Source organism: Phyllobates terribilis, unplaced genomic scaffold, assembly GCF_046119375.1.
Source record: "Phyllobates terribilis strain yellow unplaced genomic scaffold, ASM4611937v1 Scaffold_10__3_contigs__length_209671492, whole genome shotgun sequence".
Taxonomy (NCBI): Eukaryota; Metazoa; Chordata; class Amphibia; order Anura; family Dendrobatidae; genus Phyllobates; species Phyllobates terribilis.
The window spans coordinates 178,048,262-178,071,048 of record NW_027362770.1 but is presented as its reverse complement, the minus strand read 5'-3'; the positions used below and the strand labels follow the sequence as shown (position 1 = coordinate 178,071,048).

General features: G+C 41.1%; 2 protein-coding genes across 4 annotated transcripts in view; one reads left to right on the top strand and one right to left on the bottom strand.

The window, feature by feature from the left end:
* The window catches only part of SYN3 (synapsin III), a 329,959-nt gene that overhangs the window by 253,884 nt on the left and 53,288 nt on the right, over positions 1–22,787 (bottom strand). The window contains exon 3 of the mRNA XM_073650221.1: positions 6,240–6,297. Coding sequence (XP_073506322.1) covers positions 6,240–6,297 — 58 coding nt within the window. The remainder of the gene's footprint in view (positions 1–6,239; positions 6,298–22,787) is intronic.
* The window catches only part of LOC141164715 (uncharacterized), a 68,806-nt gene continuing 50,764 nt past the window's right edge, over positions 4,746–22,787 (top strand). Inside the window, exons 1-3 of one of the 3 annotated variants that reach the window (XM_073650222.1) lie at positions 4,746–5,136; positions 17,445–18,190; positions 20,680–21,736. In XM_073650222.1, coding sequence (XP_073506323.1) covers positions 5,004–5,136; positions 17,445–18,190; positions 20,680–20,694 — 894 coding nt within the window. In that variant the 5' untranslated portion in view covers positions 4,746–5,003 and the 3' untranslated portion in view covers positions 20,695–21,736. Of the gene's footprint in view, positions 5,235–17,444; positions 18,191–20,679; positions 21,737–22,787 lie in introns of those variants that run through there. The other 2 variants (XR_012250938.1, XR_012250937.1) reach the window with 2 other exon arrangements.

The window sequence follows — 22,787 nt, the reverse complement described above, 5'->3', positions numbered from 1 at the left end:
AGAATATAACTACTATAATACTGCTCCCTATGTACAAGAATATAACTACTATAATACTGCTCCTATGTACAAGAATATAACTACTATAATACTGCCCCCTATGTACAAGAATATAACTACTATAATACTGCCCCCTATGTACAAGAATATGACTACTATAATACTGCTCCTATGTACAAGAATATAACTACTATAATACTGCCCCTATGTACAAGAATATAACTACTATAATACTGACCCTATGTACAAGAATATAACTACTATAATACTGCCCCCTATGTACAAGAATATAACTACTATAATACTGCCCCTATGTTCAAGAATATAACTACTATAATACTGCCCCTATATACAAGAATATAACTACTATAATACTGCCCCTATGTACAAGAATATAACTACTATAATACTGCCCCATGTACAAGAATATAACTACTATAATACTGCCCCCTATGTACAAGAATATAACTACTATAATACTGCTCCTATGTACAAGAATATAACTACTATAATACTGCTCCTATGTACAAGAATATAACTACTATAATACTGCCCCTATGTACAAGAATAAAACTACTATAATACTGCCCCCTATGTACAGGAATATAACTACTATAATACTGCTCCTGTGTACAAGAATATAACTACTGTAATACTGCCCTCTATGTACAAGAAAATAGCTACTATAATACTGCTCCCTATATACATTATATATATATATATATATATATATATATATATATATATATTGTCTTTTGTAGGTTTTGTATCTTTTTGCTAGCGTGAACATGCTCTTATTTCTTGCATGTGTACCTTCTTAGACCTCAGTTCACATTGCTTGGTTTTTTTGTTTTTTTTTCCCCTATATACATGAATATAACTACTATAATACTGCTCCTATGTGCAAGAATATAACTACTATAATACTGCTCCTATGTACAAGAATATAACTACTATAATACTGCCCCCTATGTACAAGAATATAACTACTATAATACTGCCCCTATATACAAGAATATAACTCATATAATACTGCCCCCTATGTACAAGAATATAACTACTATAATACTGCCCCCTACATACAAGAATATAACTACTATAATACTGCCCCCTATGTACAGGAATATAACTACTATAATACTGCCCCCTATGTACAAGAATATAACTACTATAATACTGCTCCCTATGTAAAAGAATATAACTACTATAATACTGTCCCTTATGTACAAGAATATAACTACGATAATACTGCTCCTATGTACAAGAATATAACTACTATAATACTACCCCCTAAGTACAAGAATATAACTACTATAATACTGCCCCCTATGTACAAGAATGTATCTACTATAATACTGTCCCCTATATAGGAATATAACTACTATAATACTGCCCCTATGTACAGGAATATAACTACTATAATACTGCTGCTATGTACAAGAATATAACTACTATAATACTGCCCCCTATGTACAAGAATATAACTACTATAATACTGCCCCCTATGTACAAGAATATAACTACTATAATACTGCCCCCTATGTAGAAGAATATAACTACTATAATACTGCTCCTATGTACAAGAATATAAATACTATAATACTGCTCCTATGTACAAGAATATAACTACTATAATACTGCTCCTATGTACAAGAATATAACTACTATACTACTGCCCCTATGTACAAGAATATAACTACTATAATACTGCCCCCTATGTACAAGAATATAACTACTATAATACTGCTGCTATGTACAAGAATATAACTACTATAATACTGCCCCCTATGTACAAGAATATAACTACTATAATACTGCCCCCTATGTACAAGAATATAACTACTATAATACTGCTCCTATGTACAAGAATATAACTACTATAATACTGCTCCTATGTACAAGAATATAACTACTATAATACTGCCCCTATGTACAAGAATATAACTACTATAATACTGCTTCTATGTACAAGAATATAACTACTATAATACTGCCCCCTATGTACAAGAATATAACTACTATAATACTGCCCCTATGTACAAGAATATAACTACTATAATACTGCCCCCTATGTACAAGAATATAACTACTATAATACTGCTCCTATGTACAAGAATATAACTACTATAATACTGCTCCTATGTACAAGAATATAACTACTATAATACTGCCCCTATGTACAAGAATATAACTACTATAATACTGCTCCTATGTACAAGAATATAACTACTATAATACAGCCCGTTTCTTTTGTGGCCTGTGTTGCGCTCCGCACTCACACCCTGCTCTGGGCATATTGCTATATGTCGGTGTTGTGCGGCGTGTCCCTTTAACCCCCGCTGTATCTACAGTCCTGTGCTCGGATTTGTGTTTAGTTTTACGTCTCCTGGAAATTCCAAGTCTCAGGTTTTAAAATAGATCAAGCGCTGCGGATCTTATCTTCTGCGGCCTTCGTGTTCCTTCCTTCGGTTTTGCTTCTCTGTGAAGAGTTTATTATTCTGGCATTTCACATCTGCCAAGTTTCCGAGACCAAATTAGAAATAAAAATGGAAGAAAAACTAGACAGGTCTGTGTGGAAACAGTCAGGAGAGAGGGATGGGACCTGAGATCTGGGCCCCGGCCGTCCGCTGATCTTCTGCTTTAACAATTCGCCACAATGCAAATAAATGGAGACTGTCAACAAGTAGTCTTTGATATAGCGTCAGCCACTGCTAACTGATTTATATCTTCAGTAAAAATGCTGACTTTTTCCAAGTGGAAACCATCAGCAAGCAACTTAAAAATGAATGGATAATTCGTATACCACTCCTCTGGCAGGTTGAAACCAACAGGATTCTTCAACAACTTGTGCTGATGATCCACAATCTCTAACTGCCGGCAATTACCAAATAGAAACTGTCAGCAAGTAGTTTAACCAGTGCGGATACTCATCCATGTCTGTTATGTGGAGGCAGTCAGTAAGTATTTTATATGCTGCTGATTCCATATTTTGTAAAAACTAGCTATTGGCAAGTGGAAACCATCAGCAAGTAGTCTAAACATTTACTGAATGGTTCTTATATGTAACAACGGGTAGAAATAGTCAGAATGGATCACAGCCATTGCTGACATCTCCATTTGTTCATTAGAATAACAACAAGGAGCTGACGGCACCGAACAGCTAGCGAGTGCCAAGTGGAAACCATCAACAAGTAGTTAAGGCACTGCTGATTGATTCACAAACCTTACAGCTGCTGAGTACACGCGGGAAAATAGAAGATCGCTGGATCCAACCAGCTTCAGAGCGGCACTGTCAGGCTCTAATCTAAAGCCACTATGAGACTGGAGAGGTGGCCGGTTACCTAGGCAACGAGCAACACATAAAAGAATTCTAAATCCCTCAGTTTCTGAGAATGGAGGGAATTTTTTTTTTAATAGGAAGTGATTTGAAAAGTTCTAACTATTTACTAAGAACTTAAAACAATATTCCCATCTCCAGGATCCCATCCTAACATGTAGCAGGTGTAATAATAATAATAATAGCAAATACCTCCAATTAGACATGTAGTATAGTTCTTCTGATTAGCTATATTGCTTACTACATGTGCAGGGCATTGCAGTAGCTTAGGTCCATGGTTTCGACCACTAACAGCTGACTGTCACAATATGAATGGTTGTAACCAAAGACACCTAAGCTACTGCAATGCCCTACACATGGGGTAAGCAACATAGCTAATCAGAAGAACTATACTATATTTCTAATATGAGGCATTTGCTAATGTTGTTATTATTATTATTATTATTATTATTATTACACCTACTACATATTGGGATAGGATCTTGGAGATGGGAGTACCCCCTTTAAGTTGGAATTTGTCTTAAGGTGGAACTGGTAGTTAAGGAGTAACTAACATCTAAAGGTAAGGTAAAACTATAATTTAAGGTGGAACTAGCTTTTAAGGTGGAACAACTCTTTAAGGTAAAACTGTGATTGAAGGTGGAACTAATCTTTAAGGTGGAACTAGAACTACACTTCAAGGTGGAACTACCCTTTATTGTAGGACTACCATTTAAGGTGGAACTACTTTTTAATTAAAAACTACCCTTTAAGGTAAAACTATAATTTAAGGTGGAACTAATCTTTAAAGTGGAACTAATCTTGAAGGTGGAACTACCCTTTAAGGTAGGACTGCCATTTAAGGTGGATTTACCCTTTAACATGGAACTATCATCTAAGGTGGAACTATAATTTAAGGTAGAACTAATCTTTAAGGTAAACTTTAAGGAACAACCCTTTAAGGTAAAACTATTATTTAAGGTAGACTAGAACTACTCTTAAGGTGGAACTAACCTTTAAGCTAGGACTACTATTTAAGGTGGAAATAATCTTTAAGGAGGAACTACCCCTTAAGATGGAACTCTTTAAAGAGTTGTAAAACTGTGGAACTACTCTTTAAGATAAAACTAAATCTTAAGGTAGGACTCCCATTTAAGGTGGAACTACCCATTAAGGTAAAACTATCATTTAAGGTGGACTAGAACTACTCTTAAGGTGGAACTAACCTTTAAGCTAGGACTGCTATTTAAGGTGGAAACACTCTTTAAAGAAGAACTAGGACTGCAGTTAAGGTGGAGCTCCCCTTTAAGGTGGCGTTTCTCTTTCAGGTGTGGGTACCAGGTTCATCCTTTCTTTATATGGCACCGCTGCTTTGTCAGTGTGCATTGTGGGTATTCTGCTGCTGACTATATCCACTGCTGACAGTTTCCCTGTATCTCTGGAGAAGACGCCTCCTGGGCTCTCCCCTCTTCCTCGTCTTTCTTCCATCCACATGAGGAATCCATGAATGGAGGGTCTGTTCTGGAATCTGATGTGGAGAATATTAATGTAATGGAGGAATGAGAGCGGCGGGGCACCGGGCGGCGGGGGTAGGGGGCAATGCGGCTGCAGAGGGACAGTATGATGGGACGGTGGCATCGTGGTGACTGTGGAGAGAGGAGGATGGGGGTCGGAGTCGGGGGATTTTATGCTTCGACAACATCGATCAGTGCCCCCCGAGCACGTCGCTGGCGAGGCCTGGAGCTGGCAGGGGGCGAGCGCGGCACCACATTGTGCCTTCACCCTGAGCGCTGATGATTTTTGGCGCCGTGACACAAAAGGTCAGAAAGCAATTTTTTTCCTTTTTTTCACAGCATTGGGACTCAGAACTTGGCACCGCTGCCAACGACTGTGGGCACAGAATAACATCACACTGGGGGTAAATTGCTAAACTCTTCTTTTTTTCTGAAAAAAAGGGGTAGTCCATGATTAATAAAATATGGCTGCCGTCATCCAAAAATAGCGCAAACCCTGTCTACTATGGTAATGCAGATCTACACCATTCACTTCAGGGTAGATGCAATAACTGACAAATCCTGCAGACAGGGGTGGCGCTGTTTTGTAATCCTGGTGGCATGATATTAAACAGGTACAGCGCCAAAAATGTCGAATTAGCTCCAACGCACCCACTAAATTGCCAATCAGGCTCTCTTTACTTTTCATTACATTATCAAAGCAGTTGCCGCCACTAGGGGGAGCTCACTGTAAACCGTTCTCATTAGCATTCAGTTCTATAATAACATTACAAATCTCTGTATACAGGGAGCTCCCCCTAGTGGTGGCTGCAGACAGGATCTTATCATGTATCTCTGTATACAGGGAGCTCCCCCTAGTGGTGGCTGCAGACAGGATCTTATCATGTATCTCTGTATACAGGGAGCTCCCCCTAGTGGTGGCTGCAGACAGGATCTTATCATGTATCTGTGTATACAGGGAGCTCCCCCTACTGGTGGCTGCAGACAGGATCTTATCATGTATCTCTGTATACAGGGAGCTCCCCCTAGTGGTGGCTGCAGACAGAATCTTATCATGTATCTCTGTATACAGGGAGCTCCCCCTAGTGGTGGCTGCAGACAGGATCTTATCATGTATCTCTGTATACAGGGAACTCCCCCTAGTGGTGGCTGCAGACAGGATCTTATCATGTATCTCTGTATACAGGGAGCTCCTCCTTGTGATGGCTGCAGATAGTAAGAATTAGATCTTTATTAGCGTCATACTATACATGATGGAGCTTTAGATATGGCCTTTGGTCCAATTTTCTGTTTGGCTTTGAGGACTTATAGCTACTGTGTAGATCTTTACTTATTACTGTAATATCTAGTGATGTCACAGAGACATGATAAGCCTCAAAACTCAGTAAAAAAATCTTAGTACCACCTACCTGCTCCACCCGAATCTCATATTCTTTATTCACTTTCTTTCCTCTGAAATACTTGGTCCTGAAAAACAAGGGAAGAAATCATCAGTTGTCAAAGATGGAAGGAGATGAATATGGAACTATGCAAATGTAAAGTAAAGAAGTTAGTTACTAGTAGTAGTTGTTAGATTGTTGTACATAGGGGGCAATATTATAGTAGTTATATTCTTGCACATAGGGGCAGTATTATAGTAGTTATATTCTTGTACATAGGGGCAGTATTATAGTAGTTATATTCTTGTACATAGGAGCAGTATTATAGTAGTTATATTCTTGTACATAGGAGCAGTATTATAGTAATTATATTCTTGTACATAGGGGCAGTATTATAGTAGTTATATTCTTGTACATAGGGACAGTATTATAGTAGTTATATTCTTGTACATAGGAGCAGTATTATAGTAGTTATATTCTTGTACATAGGGGGCAGTATTATAGTAGTTATATTCTTGCACATAGGGGCAGTATTATAGTAGTTATATTCTTGTACATAGGGGCAGTATTATAGTAGTTATATTCTTGTACATAGGAGCAGTATTATAGTAGTTATATTCTTGTACATAGGAGCAGTATTATAGTAATTATATTCTTGTACATAGGGGCAGTATTATAGTAGTTATATTCTTGTACATAGGGACAGTATTATAGTAGTTATATTCTTGTACATAGGAGCAGTATTATAGTAGTTATATTCTTGTACATAGGAGCAGTATTATAGTAGTTATATTCTTGTACATAGGGGCAGTATTATAGTAGTTATATTCTTATACATAGGGGCAGTATTATAGTAGTTATATTCTTGTATATAGGAGCAGTATTGTAGTAGTTATATTCTTGTACATAGGGGGCAGTATTATAGTAGTTATATTCTTGTACATAGGAGCAATATTATAGTAGTTATATTCTTGTACATAGGGACAGTATTATAGTAGTTATATTCTTGTACATAGGGGGCACTATTATAGTAGTTATATTCTTGTACATAGGGGCAGTATTATAGTAGTTATATTCTTGTACATAGGGGCAGTATTATAGTAGTTATATTCTTGTACATAGGGGGCAGTATTATAGTAGTTATATTCTTGTACATAGGAGCAGTATTATAGTAGTTATATTCTTGTACATAGGGGCAGTATTATAGTAGTTATATTCTTGTACATAGGAGCAGTATTATAGTAGTTATATTCTTGTACATAGGAGCAGTATTATAGTAGTTATATTCTTGTACATAGGGGCAGTATTATAGTAGTTATATTCTTATACATAGGGGCAGTATTATAGTAGTTATATTCTTGTATATAGGAGCAGTATTGTAGTAGTTATATTCTTGTACATAGGGGCAGTATTATATTAGTTATATTCTTGTATATAGGAGCAGTATTATAGTAGTTATATTCTTGTACATAGGGGGCAGTATTATAGTAGTTATATTCTTGTACATAGGAGCAGTATTATAGTAGTTATATTCTTGTACATAGGAGCAGGATTATAGTAGTTATATTCTTGTACATAGGAGCAGTATTATAGTAGTTATATTCTTGTACATAGGGGGCAGTATTATAGTAGTTATATTCTTGTACATAGGAGCAGTATTATAGTAGTTATATTCTTGTACATAGGAGCAGGATTATAGTAGTTATATTCTTGTACATAGAGGCAGTATTATAGTAGTTATATTCTTGTATATAGGGGCAGTATTATAGTAGTTATATTCTTATACATAGGGGCAGTATTATAGTAGTTATATTCTTGTATATAGGAGCAGTATTATAGTAGTTATATTCTTATACATAGGAGCAGTATTATAGTAGTTATATTCTTGTACATAGGGGGCAGTATTATAGTAGTTATATTCTTGTACGTAGGAGCAGTATTATAGTAGTTATATTCTTGTACATAGGAGCAGTATTATAGTAGTTATATTCTTGTACGTAGGAGCAGTATTATAGTAGTTATATTCTTGTACATAGGAGCAGTATTATAGTAGTTATATTCTTGTACATAGGGGCAGTATTATAGTAGTTATATTCTTGTACGTAGGAGCAGTATTATAGTAGTTATATTCTTGTATATAGGAGCAGTATTATAGTAGTTATATTCTTGTACATAGGAGCAGTATTATAGTAGTTTTATTCTTGTACATAGGGAGCAGTATTATAGTAGTTATATTCTTGTACATAGAGGCAGTATTATAGTAGTTATATTCTTGTACATAGGGGCAGTATTATAGTAGTTATATTCTTGTACATAGGAGCAGGATTATAGTAGTTATATTCTTGTACATAGGGGGCAGTATTATAGTAGTTATATTCTTGTACATAGGAGCAGGATTATAGCAGTTATATTCTTGTACATAGGAGCAGTATTATAGTAGTTATATTCTTGTACATAGGAGCAGTATTATAGCAGTTATATTCTTATACATAGGGGCAGTATTATAGTAGTTATATTCTTGTATATAGGAGCAGTATTATAGTAGTTATATTCTTGTATATAGGAGCAGTATTATAGTAGTTATATTCTTGTACATAGGGGCAGTATTATAGTAGTTATATTCTTGTACATAGGAGCAGTATTATAGTAGTTATATTCTTGTATATAGGAGCAGTATTGTAGTAGTTATATTCTTGTACATAGGGGCAGTATTATATTAGTTATATTCTTGTATATAGGAGCAGTATTATAGTAGTTATATTCTTGTACATAGGGGGCAGTATTATAGTAGTTATATTCTTGTACATAGGAGCAGTATTATAGTAGTTATATTCTTGTACATAGGAGCAGGATTATAGTAGTTATATTCTTGTACATAGGAGCAGTATTATAGTAGTTATATTCTTGTACATAGGGGGCAGTATTATAGTAGTTATATTCTTGTACATAGGAGCAGTATTATAGTAGTTATATTCTTATACATAGGAGCAGGATTATAGTAGTTATATTCTTGTACATAGGGGGCAGTATTATAGTAGTTATATTCTTGTACGTAGGAGCAGTATTATAGTAGTTATATTCTTGTACATAGGAGCAGTATTATAGTAGTTATATTCTTGTACGTAGGAGCAGTATTATAGTAGTTATATTCTTGTACATAGGAGCAGTATTATAGTAGTTATATTCTTGTACATAGGGGCAGTATTATAGTAGTTATATTCTTGTACGTAGGAGCAGTATTATAGTAGTTATATTCTTGTACATAGGAGCAGTATTATAGTAGATATATTCTTGTACATAGGGGGCAGTATTATAGTAGTTATATTCTTGTACATAGGAGCAGTATTATAGTAGTTATATTCTTGTACATAGGGGCAGTATTATAGTAGTTATATTCTTGTACATAGGGGCAGTATTATAGTAGTTATATTCTTATACATAGGGGCAGTATTATAGTAGTTATATTCTTGTATATAGGAGCAGTATTATAGTAGTTATATTCTTGTACATAGGGGCAGTATTATATTAGTTATATTCTTGTATATAGGAGCAGTATTATAGTAGTTATATTCTTGTACATAGGGGGCAGTATTATAGTAGTTATATTCTTGTATATAGGAGCAGTATTATAGTAGTTATATTCTTGTATATAGGAGCAGTATTATAGTAGTTATATTCTTGTACATAGGGGGCAGTATTATAGTAGTTATATTCTTGTACATAGGAGCAGGATTATAGTAGTTATATTCTTGTACATAGGAGCAGTATTATAGTAGTTATATTCTTGTACATAGGAGCAGTATTATAGTAGTTATATTCTTGTACATAGGAGCAGTATTATAGCAGTATTATAGTAGTTATATTCTTGTACATAGGGGGCAGTATTATAGTAGTTATATTCTTGTACATAGGGGGCAGTATTATAGTAGTTATATTCTTGTACATAGGAGCAGTATTATAGTAGTTATATTCTTGTACATAGGGGCAGTATTATAGTAGTTATATTCTTGTACATAGGGGTAGTATTATAGTAGTTATATTCTTGTACATAGGAGCAGTATTATAGTAGTTATATTCTTGTTTATAGGAGCAGTATTATAGTAGTTATATTCTTGTACATAGGGGCAGTATTATAGTAGTTATATTCTTGTTTATAGGGAGCAGTATTATAGTAGTTATATTCTTATACATAGGGGCAGCATTTTTCTGTAATTGTAGTGAATAATCGGTTGAACATATCTGAAACATAAGAACCTCGGACATGTAAAATACCCGTAGACTCCGGTCACATAAACACTTGCCGTAAATATAGAGTCATACAACAGATTCTGAAATGTTTTGTAAAAACAAGTATTCACATGTTCCTGGCAAAAGTACTGAACATTGCGGAGATCTGTACTTTGACTACTGATCTTGTACCACTTAGAGCCTGTGAAACGCGTCAGTGACTTAAATACAAGATGTCTAATTTCACTGTGGCTCAGTGGTTAACAGTGCAGTCTTGCATCTCTGGTGTCCAGGGTTCAAATCCCACCAAGGACAACATCTGCAAGATGTTTGTATGTTTTCCCCATGTTTGCTTGGGTTTCCTCCCACCCTCCAAAATGTGATAGTGGAGATTGTGAGCCCCAATGGGTGAGATAAATAATATAAATGAAAAAAAATAAAAATAGTAGGAACATGAAAAATGAGTAATGATATGTCGCCACCTAGTGGCCAAATAATCATTAATGTGTTTTTCCACTTTAAAAAAAAATGTATTTGAGATTTAGAGTTTGTTGCAGTCTAGCTAAATAGGTCTTATACTCTAGTCACATCCAAATCTGCTTACAGATTATTTTTGGGGACTCTACACGTCCTGAATCGATAAATCCCCCATGAATGACATTCCTATCTACTCCCCCGGGATGGACCAGGAGAAATCTCCCATGGGAATAATTTGGATTCTTTTCTTTTGTGCCCTGATTTATTTTTGGCGGCTTCTTCTTTTTCACCCAGACCCCGCTGTGTATGGAGATCATGTCCCCTCGCGTCCCCCCGCGTCTCCCCCCATATGTAGGATTAATCCAGAGACACCACACGTCCCGGACTTAGCTGAGAAATGCGTCCCCCCACTGCGAGTGTCCCAATCACTGGCCCTGGAGGGTCCGAGGAGACAAGACTCTACTGTACGGGGGTATTGTGTGCAGATAATGGCGGCACTCTGCCTGGGAGATGCCGAGCAAAGGTGGAAAAATGTCATCAGGCATCGCCGGCATGGGTAATCCCACTCTCTACCAAATGGTAATCATGTTAATTGTGCTTTAATAAAGCAGAGCTGCAGTGTAAAGCATGGGGATGCACAGAGCTTCCCCTGGACTGACCATAGACCGTGCAGTTGAGGTTCTGTTCACACCACCTTTCTCGTATATGTTGGGCCAACCTCTAAACAACTGGTGAGGATTTAATTTATGCAAATTTATGCGTTTCAGAGCATTTTTGGAGGAGTAATTCTAATTTTATGAAAATACTCAGGATGACAGGTTTTCACACACTTGTTCCTGTTTTACTACACGCCCCGTTCCAATCAGTGGTCAGTGCAGTGGCGTCATCTAGTGGCACGATCTGTAATTACAGTTTTTCTTATAGAGCTCAGCACCGCTTGGCTGGTCTCCGCGTTTTCTCCCGCATGGGTGCTGCGTACTAGATATCGGCTCAGGGTATTATCTCCTGCTAAAATTAACTCTAATCAGATCCAATAGGTTTATTTATTAAATGCTGCACATTTCATGCACAGCGCCACCATGACTGCCAAATAATGGCGATATAATACTGCCATATAGTAATAAAAGATATAACCGTAATCACACAATATTACTATTCACTGCCTATATAACACTGCCATATAGTAATAAAAGATATAACCGTGACCACACAATATTACTATTCACTGCCTATATAATACTGCCATATAGTAATAAAAGATATAACCGTAATCACACAATATTACTATTCACTTTCTACATAATACTACCATATAGTAATAAAAGATATAACAGTTATAACACAATATTACCATTCACTGCCTATATAATACTGGCATATAGTCATAAAAGATATAACAGTGTCCACACAATATTACCATTCACTTCCTATATAATACTGCCATATAGTAATAAAAGATATAACAGTGTCCACACAATATTACCATTCACTTTCTACATAATACTACCATATAGTAATAAAAGATATAACAGTTATAACACAATATTACCATTCACTTCCTATATAATACTGCCATATAGTAATAAAAGATATAACAGTGTCCATACAATATTACCATTCACTTCCTATGTAATACTGCCATATAGTAATAAAAGATATAACCGTGACCACACAATATTACCATTCACTGCCTATGTAATACTGCCATATAGTAATAAAAGATATAACCGTAATCACACAATATTACTATTCACTGCCTATATAACACTGCCATATAGTAATAAAAGATATAACCGTGACCATACAATATTACTATTCACTGCCTATATAATTCTGCCATATAGCAATGAAAGATATAACCGTAATCACACAATATTACTATTCACTTTCTACATAATACTACCATATAGTAATAAAAGATATAACAGTTATAACACAATATTACCATTCACTGCCTATATAATACTGGCATATAGTCATAAAAGATATAACGGTCTCCACACAATATTACTATTCACTTCCTAAATAATAATGCTATATACAAAGCATGTAACACTGCAACTTAATTGTGTCATATACTATTACATAATAATGAAGAAAACAAACGGAGAACAAAAGAGTAATTAGCAATGAAACAAAATCTTTATTAGTGATTCATAGTCACAGTGATAAAAGGATATATGAAAGAAATAATAACAAAACAAGGGGATCAGGAACAGACAGTGCCAGAAACAGGACAACCCCTGGCAATAAAATTACTGAGCAATCCAAAGTGCAAAAATGCAGATAAATATACAGGCAGAGGGACACTCCATAGGTATATAATTACCAATAAAGGTAATGGATAAATATCACAGTTCACCCATTAAGGAATAAAAAGTCAATATGACTCAACCATAATATGTGCAAAAATCGCTGAGTAGCGACAATAAAGCAAAGATCCAAATTAAGGGTAAGTTATATGGCTGCCCTATGCCACACGATGTTAAGTAAGGAAGTATACAAAAAGTACCCGGACCTAGTTAAAATCACTCACCCAATGGCAAGGTGTTCGGGAAACAGGAAGCTCACAGGGTGCCTGGGGAGCCACAGAACGTACTACAGGTGAAAGCGCGCCCCGACGCGCGTTTCGCTCTTCTTTATCAAGAGGCGCTGTGTGTATGCCCGACAGGACCTGATTATATACGCCCACCCTTGGTCACGTGATGCAAAAGAGGGAAACACATTGGTATGTAGCGGTGCGTGTACCCGGAGCCACGCCCCCCGCCGCCCGCGTCACAGCCGTCAGGTCACGAGCGCGCACCAGGCAGCGCGCCTAGGAAGCGCTCCCGGGGGCGCGCCAGGGACAGAAGACAGCCGGACACGGGCACGGGTCAGCCAGGAGCCGGGAGACAGGCACCCCACCAATGTGAAAAAGAAGATAGATATAAGAAATACAGACAGAGGATGGTGAGCAAATACAAAATAGTAAAATACACCTTAAATAAGACAAGATGCTCTCAGACACAAATGAATGAGTAAGATAACTTAATGGAGCATAATTATAATAAAGATCCATCAATTAACTCTAGATAATTACAATAAGTGCCCAATAAGGGTAAATATATATAAGTCCAGAGATATATGTGGAGACAAGTCGACATGGGACCATTTCCCACAAGGATCAGAAGATGATAATCGAAGGGCTCTTGCGAAATGCTCCATGTTATCCGCCATAAAATGCCTTGAACAGAGAATTGAGGAAGGTCCATATGGCGCACACAAACAATGAGTTAATAGCCACGAGTCTAAAAAGGTAGAGAACAACAAAGTTAAAAGCAAATAATAAAAACAGACTAAAAACTAGAGCACGGACTTTAGATCAAGAAAAATAAACACTGAGGGAGAGAACAAGCCAAGCAAAAAAGGGCCCAATCACAAAAATGAGGAGAAGCTCAAATTTTCATTAAGGCCACGCGGTGCCAAGGTGTCCAGGGTGCTAATCCACCTGGCCTCTTTTTGTGCAAGGCAAAGTCTGTAGTCACCCCCTCGAGAGCCCAGATGTACCGCATCTATTCCCCGCACCAAAAGGCTGCGTGGGTCACAATTGTGAACTTGTTTAAAATGTCGCGGTAAAGTCCTGAGCTCACGGGGGTCCGACACAGATTTAGCTGCGCCAATGTCCCGCACATGCTCCCGCACCCGGATCCTCAATTCCCTTGTCGTAAGACCTACATAGATTTTCTGACAACTACACGTGGCATAGTAAACCACGTGTGTTGTACCACAGGAAATGTATCTGAGGATCCGGTAAGTGCGGGAGCCATCTGAGCTCGCAAAAGACGAACTGCGAAGGACATTGGCGCAGGCCCTGCAATGGCCACATGGATAGGACCCAACCCTGGGACCGCGCGACCCGAAAGGATTAGCTACAGGTGGGACATAGTGACTTGAAGTAACCAGATCACCCAGATTTCTGGCACGTCTGGCAGTCATGAGTGGGAATTGTCCCACCACATCCCTCAGGGAGGGCTCCGCACCAAGAACATTCCAATGTCGTGAGAGGACCCGCCTCATAGAAACCCACTCATGATTATAAGTGGAAATGAAGCGGGTCCTCTCAGGAGGCCCGGAGAGAGGTGATCTCGGAAGAGGATATAGTAGAGAACTGCGGGGGGTGCTGCGGGCCCTACCGTAGCCACGGCCGATGCAGCGGTTACTGTAGCCTCTCTGTTTAAAACGTTGTGTCAGAGCTGCTGCCTGCTTTTCAAAGTTGGCTTCCGTCGAGCAAATGCGCTTAATCCTAAGGAATTGTCCGACCGGGACGGCCCTAATAGTAGAGGAAGTATGACCAGAGGCCGCATGCACCAAAGAGTTCACCGCTGTGGGCTTCCTGTAGACGTCCGTCTGGATGAGGGAGTGTGAGTCCACCACCAGAGTGACGTCCAGGAAGTCCAAGCGTGTAAGGCTATAAGTGTAAGTCAATTTGATGCCCCACTCATTGTTGTTAAGCCGCCCCATAAAGTCATCAAGCTCCTCCGCCGAACCCCGCCAGAAAAATAGGACATCATCGATATACCTGAGCCATGCCACGACCCGGTCAGCGCCCCGCACACCATCGCCCCCAAAAATATCCCTCTCCCACGCGCCAAGGAAGAGGTTTGCATACGATGGTGCACAGGCCGCCCCCATGGCCGTCCCACGTCGCTGCAGGTATATCGTGTCCTTGAAAAGAAAATAATTATGGCAAAGGATAAAGCGGAGGAGCTCGAGAATAAATTCCCGTGAAGGGCCGCTCAGGTCGGAACCCCCAAGGAAAAGCTCGACGGAAGTCACACCAAGATCGTGATCAATGCAGGTATACAGACTCTCCACATCGGCCGTGACCATGATAGTGCCAGGTTCCAGAGAGATGCCATCAACCCTAGTAAGGACGTCCGTCGTGTCCCGCACATAGGACGGGAGGGTCCCCACCAGTGGTCTCAAATGACTATCAACATATTGTGAGATAGGACCACATAAACCACCCAGGCCGGACACGATCGGACGTCCAGGAGGGTTAATGGCATCCTTATGTACTTTGGGGAGTAAGTAAAAAGTAGCTGTTTTAGGGGAACGTACAGTCAGAGCCTCCACAGTTCTCTTATCTATAATACCTCTCTCACAGGCCCGGGCCAGAATACCCTGCAAGGTGGCGGAGAAGGAGGCAGTGGGATTGTATGACAGCCTAGAGTAAGTCTCCTTATCTCTCAGCTGTCGCAGGGCCTCCCTCTCATATTTGTGGTGGGGCCACAGGACGATATTCCCTCCCTTGTCCGCCGGCTTAATGACTGTGTCCTTAAGAGTTTGAAGTTGTCGAATCGCTTGGCGTTGGGCGGAGGTTAAATTGTCAAACTTTCTCCGTGTGGAGAGTTTTTTGAAATCCTCCGCCACTAGATTAACGAAAATTTCTACTGCTGGACAAATAGACAAGGGAGGAAACCTCGTTGACTTAGGATTCCTAACCTGTGGTAACCCACCTGAGGGAGGGTTAGTTTGTTCAGATAAAAGATCCTCCAGATGTTGTAAAGCCTCCTCCTCCGTCACCGCTGGGACATGATCACCATCCGGCCTAAAATGGAGTTTTTTTAGAATCAATTTCCGAGCAAACAGGTGGAGGTCCTTGAGGGCCGTAAAATAGTCAAAAGAGTTAGTAGGAGAAAATGACAGGCCCATAGCAAGGACCTCCATCTGTGTCTCGGTTAGGATATGATTGGTAAGGTTCATAACACAGAGCCCCCCACAGGGATCACCAACCAATGTGTTTCCCTCTTTTGCATCACGTGACCAAGGGTGGGCGTATATAATCAGGTCCTGTCGGGCATACACACAGCGCCTCTTGATAAAGAAGAGCGAAACGCGCGTCGGGGCGCGCTTTCACCTGTAGTACGTTCTGTGGCTCCCCAGGCACCCTGTGAGCTTCCTGTTTCCCGGACACCTTGCCATTGGGTGAGTGATTTTAACTAGGTCCGGGTACTTTTTGTATACTTCCTTACTTAACATCGTGTGGCATAGGGCAGCCATATAACTTACCCTTAATTTGGATCTTTGCTTTATTGTCGCTACTCAGCGATTTTTGCACATATTATGGTTGAGTCATATTGACTTTTTATTCCTTAATGGGTGAACTGTGATATTTATCCATTACCTTTATTGGTAATTATATACCTATGGAGTGTCCCTCTGCCTGTATATTTATCTGCATTTTTGCACTTTGGATTGCTCAGTAATTTTATTGCCAGGGGTTGTCCTGTTTCTGGCACTGTCTGTTCCTGATCCCCTTGTTTTGTTATTATTTCTTTCATATATCCTTTTATCACTGTGACTATGAATCACTAATAAAGATTTTGTTTCATTGCTAATTACTCTTTTGTTCTCCGTTTGTTTTCTACATTGGACACGAGTAGGCAATTTGAACTCGGTGCTTGACTACTTGTCTTAGCACCGGGTTTTGCATTTTTGTATATAATTGGCCAGTTTTTGTCTCATATATGCTTTTCTGTATTTTTACAGTTTTCATTTGGCCTATAATGGACTTTCGTGCACGAGATACCACTTGGCTTGCGCAGTTAGATGAGTTATCCAGCAATGGGGGTCTGGTGGTGCCGGACACAGATCAGACACTGAGGGAGAGAATTGCCAGCTTTAAGGCCTTAATTAAGCGGAGATGCCGTACCTGGTGGAACCATGCTTTCCTCACTAAATATATTGAGAAATCTCTGATTCCGAGAGGCCTGAGGATACAGATTTTCCCCTCTTTCAAAATTGAAGATGACCTCTTCAAAACTAACTGGGAATCCTTGGCTAACAACTGTTCACTTGGTTTCCTGGGTCTCCTTAGGGAGCAAAGTGAAAAATCCCTTCGTGAGTTAGAATCTGAGATTGATGTTCTACAAGTACAGCTTAAGAAGGATTTGTCGAGTGATGACCTTAAGAAACTCCAGGAGGAAATTGATGCGGACTGTCAGAAACTTGTCAAAGAAATTCAAGCTATGAAAATAAAAAAATTTCAACGTGATACATTGGATATGTCCACTCATAGAGTGTACCGGTGGAGATCACCGGTGGAAAATCTAAGATCAAGATCCCGCAATAATTCTTTTACACGATCTAGGTCCACCTCGATTGCCTCGGGAACCTCTAGTGAGGGCCAGGTACCAGTTGTTGGCGCGGATTCTCAGGGGGGTTCTGTGACTCGACCTACTGGAAGTGTTCAGACGAGACCGAATAATAGGAGGAAACGGACGGTTCCTTTTCAGGTTGGTGATCCCTGTGGGGGGCTCTGTGTTATGAACCTTACCAATCATATCCTAACCGAGACACAGATGGAGGTCCTTGCTATGGGCCTGTCATTTTCTCCTACTAACTCTTTTGACTATTTTACGGCCCTCAAGGACCTCCACCTGTTTGCTCGGAAATTGATTCTAAAAAAACTCCATTTTAGGCCGGATGGTGATCATGTCCCAGCGGTGACGGAGGAGGAGGCTTTACAACATCTGGAGGATCTTTTATCTGAACAAACTAACCCTCCCTCAGGTGGGTTACCACAGGTTAGGAATCCTAAGTCAACGAGGTTTCCTCCCTTGTCTATTTGTCCAGCAGTAGAAATTTTCGTTAATCTAGTGGCGGAGGATTTCAAAAAACTCTCCACACGGAGAAAGTTTGACAATTTAACCTCCGCCCAACGCCAAGCGATTCGACAACTTCAAACTCTTAAGGACACAGTCATTAAGCCGGCGGACAAGGGAGGGAATATCGTCCTGTGGCCCCACCACAAATATGAGAGGGAGGCCCTGCGACAGCTGAGAGATAAGGAGACTTACTCTAGGCTGTCATACAATCCCACTGCCTCCTTCTCCGCCACCTTGCAGGGTATTCTGGCCCGGGCCTGTGAGAGAGGTATTATAGATAAGAGAACTGTGGAGGCTCTGACTGTACGTTCCCCTAAAACAGCTACTTTTTACTTACTCCCCAAAGTACATAAGGATGCCATTAACCCTCCTGGACGTCCGATCGTGTCCGGCCTGGGTGGTTTATGTGGTCCTATCTCACAATATGTTGATAGTCATTTGAGACCACTGGTGGGGACCCTCCCGTCCTATGTGCGGGACACGACGGACGTCCTTACTAGGGTTGATGGCATCTCTCTGGAACCTGGCACTATCATGGTCACGGCCGATGTGGAGAGTCTGCATACCTGCATTGATCACGATCTTGGTGTGACTTCCGTCGAGCTTTTCCTTGGGGGTTCCGACCTGAGCGGCCCTTCACGGGAATTTATTCTCGAGCTCCTCCGCTTTATCCTTTGCCATAATTATTTTCTTTTCAAGGACACGATATACCTGCAGCGACGTGGGACGGCCATGGGGGCGGCCTGTGCACCATCGTATGCAAACCTCTTCCTTGGCGCGTGGGAGAGGGATATTTTTTGGGGGCGATGGTGTGCGGGGCGCTGACCGGGTCGTGGCATGGCTCAGGTATATCGATGATGTCCTATTTTTCTGGCGGGGTTCGGCGGAGGAGCTTGATGACTTTATGGGGCGGCTTAACACCAATGAGTGGGGCATCAAATTGACTTACACTTATAGCCTTACACGCTTGGACTTACTGGACGTCACTCTGGTGGTGGACTCACACTCCCTCATCCAGACGGACGTCTACAGGAAGCCCACAGCGGTGAACTCTTTGGTGCATGCGGCCTCTGGTCATACTTCCTCTACTATTAGGGCCGTCCCGGTCGGACAATTCCTTAGGATTAAGCGCATTTGCTCGACGGAAGCCAACTTTGAAAAGCAGGCAGCAGCTCTGACACAACGTTTTAAACAGAGAGGCTACAGTAACCGCTGCATCGGCCGTGGCTACGGTAGGGCCCGCAGCACCCCCCGCAGTTCTCTACTATATCCTCTTCCGAGATCACCTCTCTCCGGGCCTCCTGAGAGGACCCGCTTCATTTCCACTTATAATCATGAGTGGGTTTCTATGAGGCGGGTCCTCTCACGACATTGGAATGTTCTTGGTGCGGAGCCCTCCCTGAGGGATGTGGTGGGACAATTCCCACTCATGACTGCCAGACGTGCCAGAAATCTGGGTGATCTGGTTACTTCAAGTCACTATGTCCCACCTGTAGCTAATCCTTTCGGGTCGCGCGGTCCCAGGGTTGGGTCCTATCCATGTGGCCATTGCAGGGCCTGCGCCAATGTCCTTCGCAGTTCGTCTTTTGCGAGCTCAGATGGCTCCCGCACTTACCGGATCCTCAGATACATTTCCTGTGGTACAACACACGTGGTTTACTATGCCACGTGTAGTTGTCAGAAAATCTATGTAGGTCTTACGACAAGGGAATTGAGGATCCGGGTGCGGGAGCATGTGCGGGACATTGGCGCAGCTAAATCTGTGTCGGACCCCCGTGAGCTCAGGACTTTACCGCGACATTTTAAACAAGTTCACAATTGTGACCCACGCAGCCTTTTGGTGCGGGGAATAGATGCGGTACATCTGGGCTCTCGAGGGGGTGACTACAGACTTTGCCTTGCACAAAAAGAGGCCAGGTGGATTAGCACCCTGGACACCTTGGCACCGCGTGGCCTTAATGAAAATTTGAGCTTCTCCTCATTTTTGTGATTGGGCCCTTTTTTGCTTGGCTTGTTCTCTCCCTCAGTGTTTATTTTTCTTGATCTAAAGTCCGTGCTCTAGTTTTTAGTCTGTTTTTATTATTTGCTTTTAACTTTGTTGTTCTCTACCTTTTTAGACTCGTGGCTATTAACTCATTGTTTGTGTGCGCCATATGGACCTTCCTCAATTCTCTGTTCAAGGCATTTTATGGCGGATAACATGGAGCATTTCGCAAGAGCCCTTCGATTATCATCTTCTGATCCTTGTGGGAAATGGTCCCATGTCGACTTGTCTCCACATATATCTCTGGACTTATATATATTTACCCTTATTGGGCACTTATTGTAATTATCTAGAGTTAATTGATGGATCTTTATTATAATTATGCTCCATTAAGTTATCTTACTCATTCATTTGTGTCTGAGAGCATCTTGTCTTATTTAAGGTGTATTTTACTATTTTGTATTTGCTCACCATCCTCTGTCTGTATTTCTTATATCTATCTTCTTTTTCACATTGGTGGGGTGCCTGTCTCCCGGCTCCTGGCTGACCCGTGCCCGTGTCCGGCTGTCTTCTGTCCCTGGCGCGCCCCCGGGAGCGCTTCCTAGGCGCGCTGCCTGGTGCGCGCTCGTGACCTGACGGCTGTGACGCGGGCGGCGGGGGGCGTGGCTCCGGGTACACGCACCGCTACATACCAATGTGTTTCCCTCTTTTGCATCACGTGACCAAGGGTGGGCGTATATAATCAGGTCCTGTCGGGCATACACACAGCGCCTCTTGATAAAGAAGAGCGAAACGCGCGTCGGGGCGCGCTTTCACCTGTAGTACGTTCTGTGGCTCCCCAGGCACCCTGTGAGCTTCCTGTTTCCCGGACACCTTGCCATTGGGTGAGTGATTTTAACTAGGTCCGGGTACTTTTTGTATACTTCCTTACTTAACATCGTGTGGCATAGGGCAGCCATATAACTTACCCTTAATTTGGATCTTTGCTTTATTGTCGCTACTCAGCGATTTTTGCACATATTATGGTTGAGTCATATTGACTTTTTATTCCTTAATGGGTGAACTGTGATATTTATCCATTACCTTTATTGGTAATTATATACCTATGGAGTGTCCCTCTGCCTGTATATTTATCTGCATTTTTGCACTTTGGATTGCTCAGTAATTTTATTGCCAGGGGTTGTCCTGTTTCTGGCACTGTCTGTTCCTGATCCCCTTGTTTTGTTATTATTTCTTTCATATATCCTTTTATCACTGTGACTATGAATCACTAATAAAGATTTTGTTTCATTGCTAATTACTCTTTTGTTCTCCGTTTGTTTTCTACATTGGACACGAGTAGGCAATTTGAACTCGGTGCTTGACTACTTGTCTTAGCACCGGGTTTTGCATTTTTGTATATAATTGGCCAGTTTTTGTCTCATATTACATAATAATGCCTAACAGTAAGAACATAAAAGTGCCATATAGTGCCAACCTAGTATTACCGTACCCTTCTACTATATAATTGTCTTATCCCGTCTGTCTGTCTGTCTGTCTGTCTATCTGTCTGTCTTTCTGTCTGTCCTGGAAATCCCGCGTCGCTCATTGGTCCGGCAGCGGCCAATCAGCGCCGCAGGATTTCTGAAAAAAGATGGCGGCCGTTAGCGGCTCATCTGCGGGACGGAGCTCAGCGGCGATGCAGCAGGGAGATGACCGGCGCGAGGCGCTCATCTCCCGGCCGGTACCAGCAGAAGGACCTCGACCGCCGGACCCATCTGCGGGACGGAGATGCAGCCGGGAGATGAGCGGCGCGAGGTGCTCATCTCCCGGCTGGTAGCAGCGGAAGGACCGCCGGCGTCGCTGACCTCCATGCGGAAGGGGGGACCGGGGAGCGGCGCTGCGGGTCGGGATACTTCTGCTGCGAGCGCCCGCTATGTCCCGGGTTTTCGCAGCGGAAGTAGCCGCACAGGCAGCGCCGCTCCCCGGTCCTCACCAAGACGATTCGATGATTGGTCGGGTCCGAAGACCGCGACCAATCACTGATCTTACCGCAAAAGTTAAACACCGCTGTGCTGATTGGTCGCCGACGCTGCCCGCGACCAATCACCGATTTGGGCGCCAAATTAAAATATCGGCCGCGACCAATCACCGATCTTGGCTCCACATTTAAATAGCGTCCGCGACCAATCAGCACAGCGGTGTTTAAATGTGGAGCCAAGATCGGTGATTGGTCGCGGCCGATATTTTAATTTGGCGCCC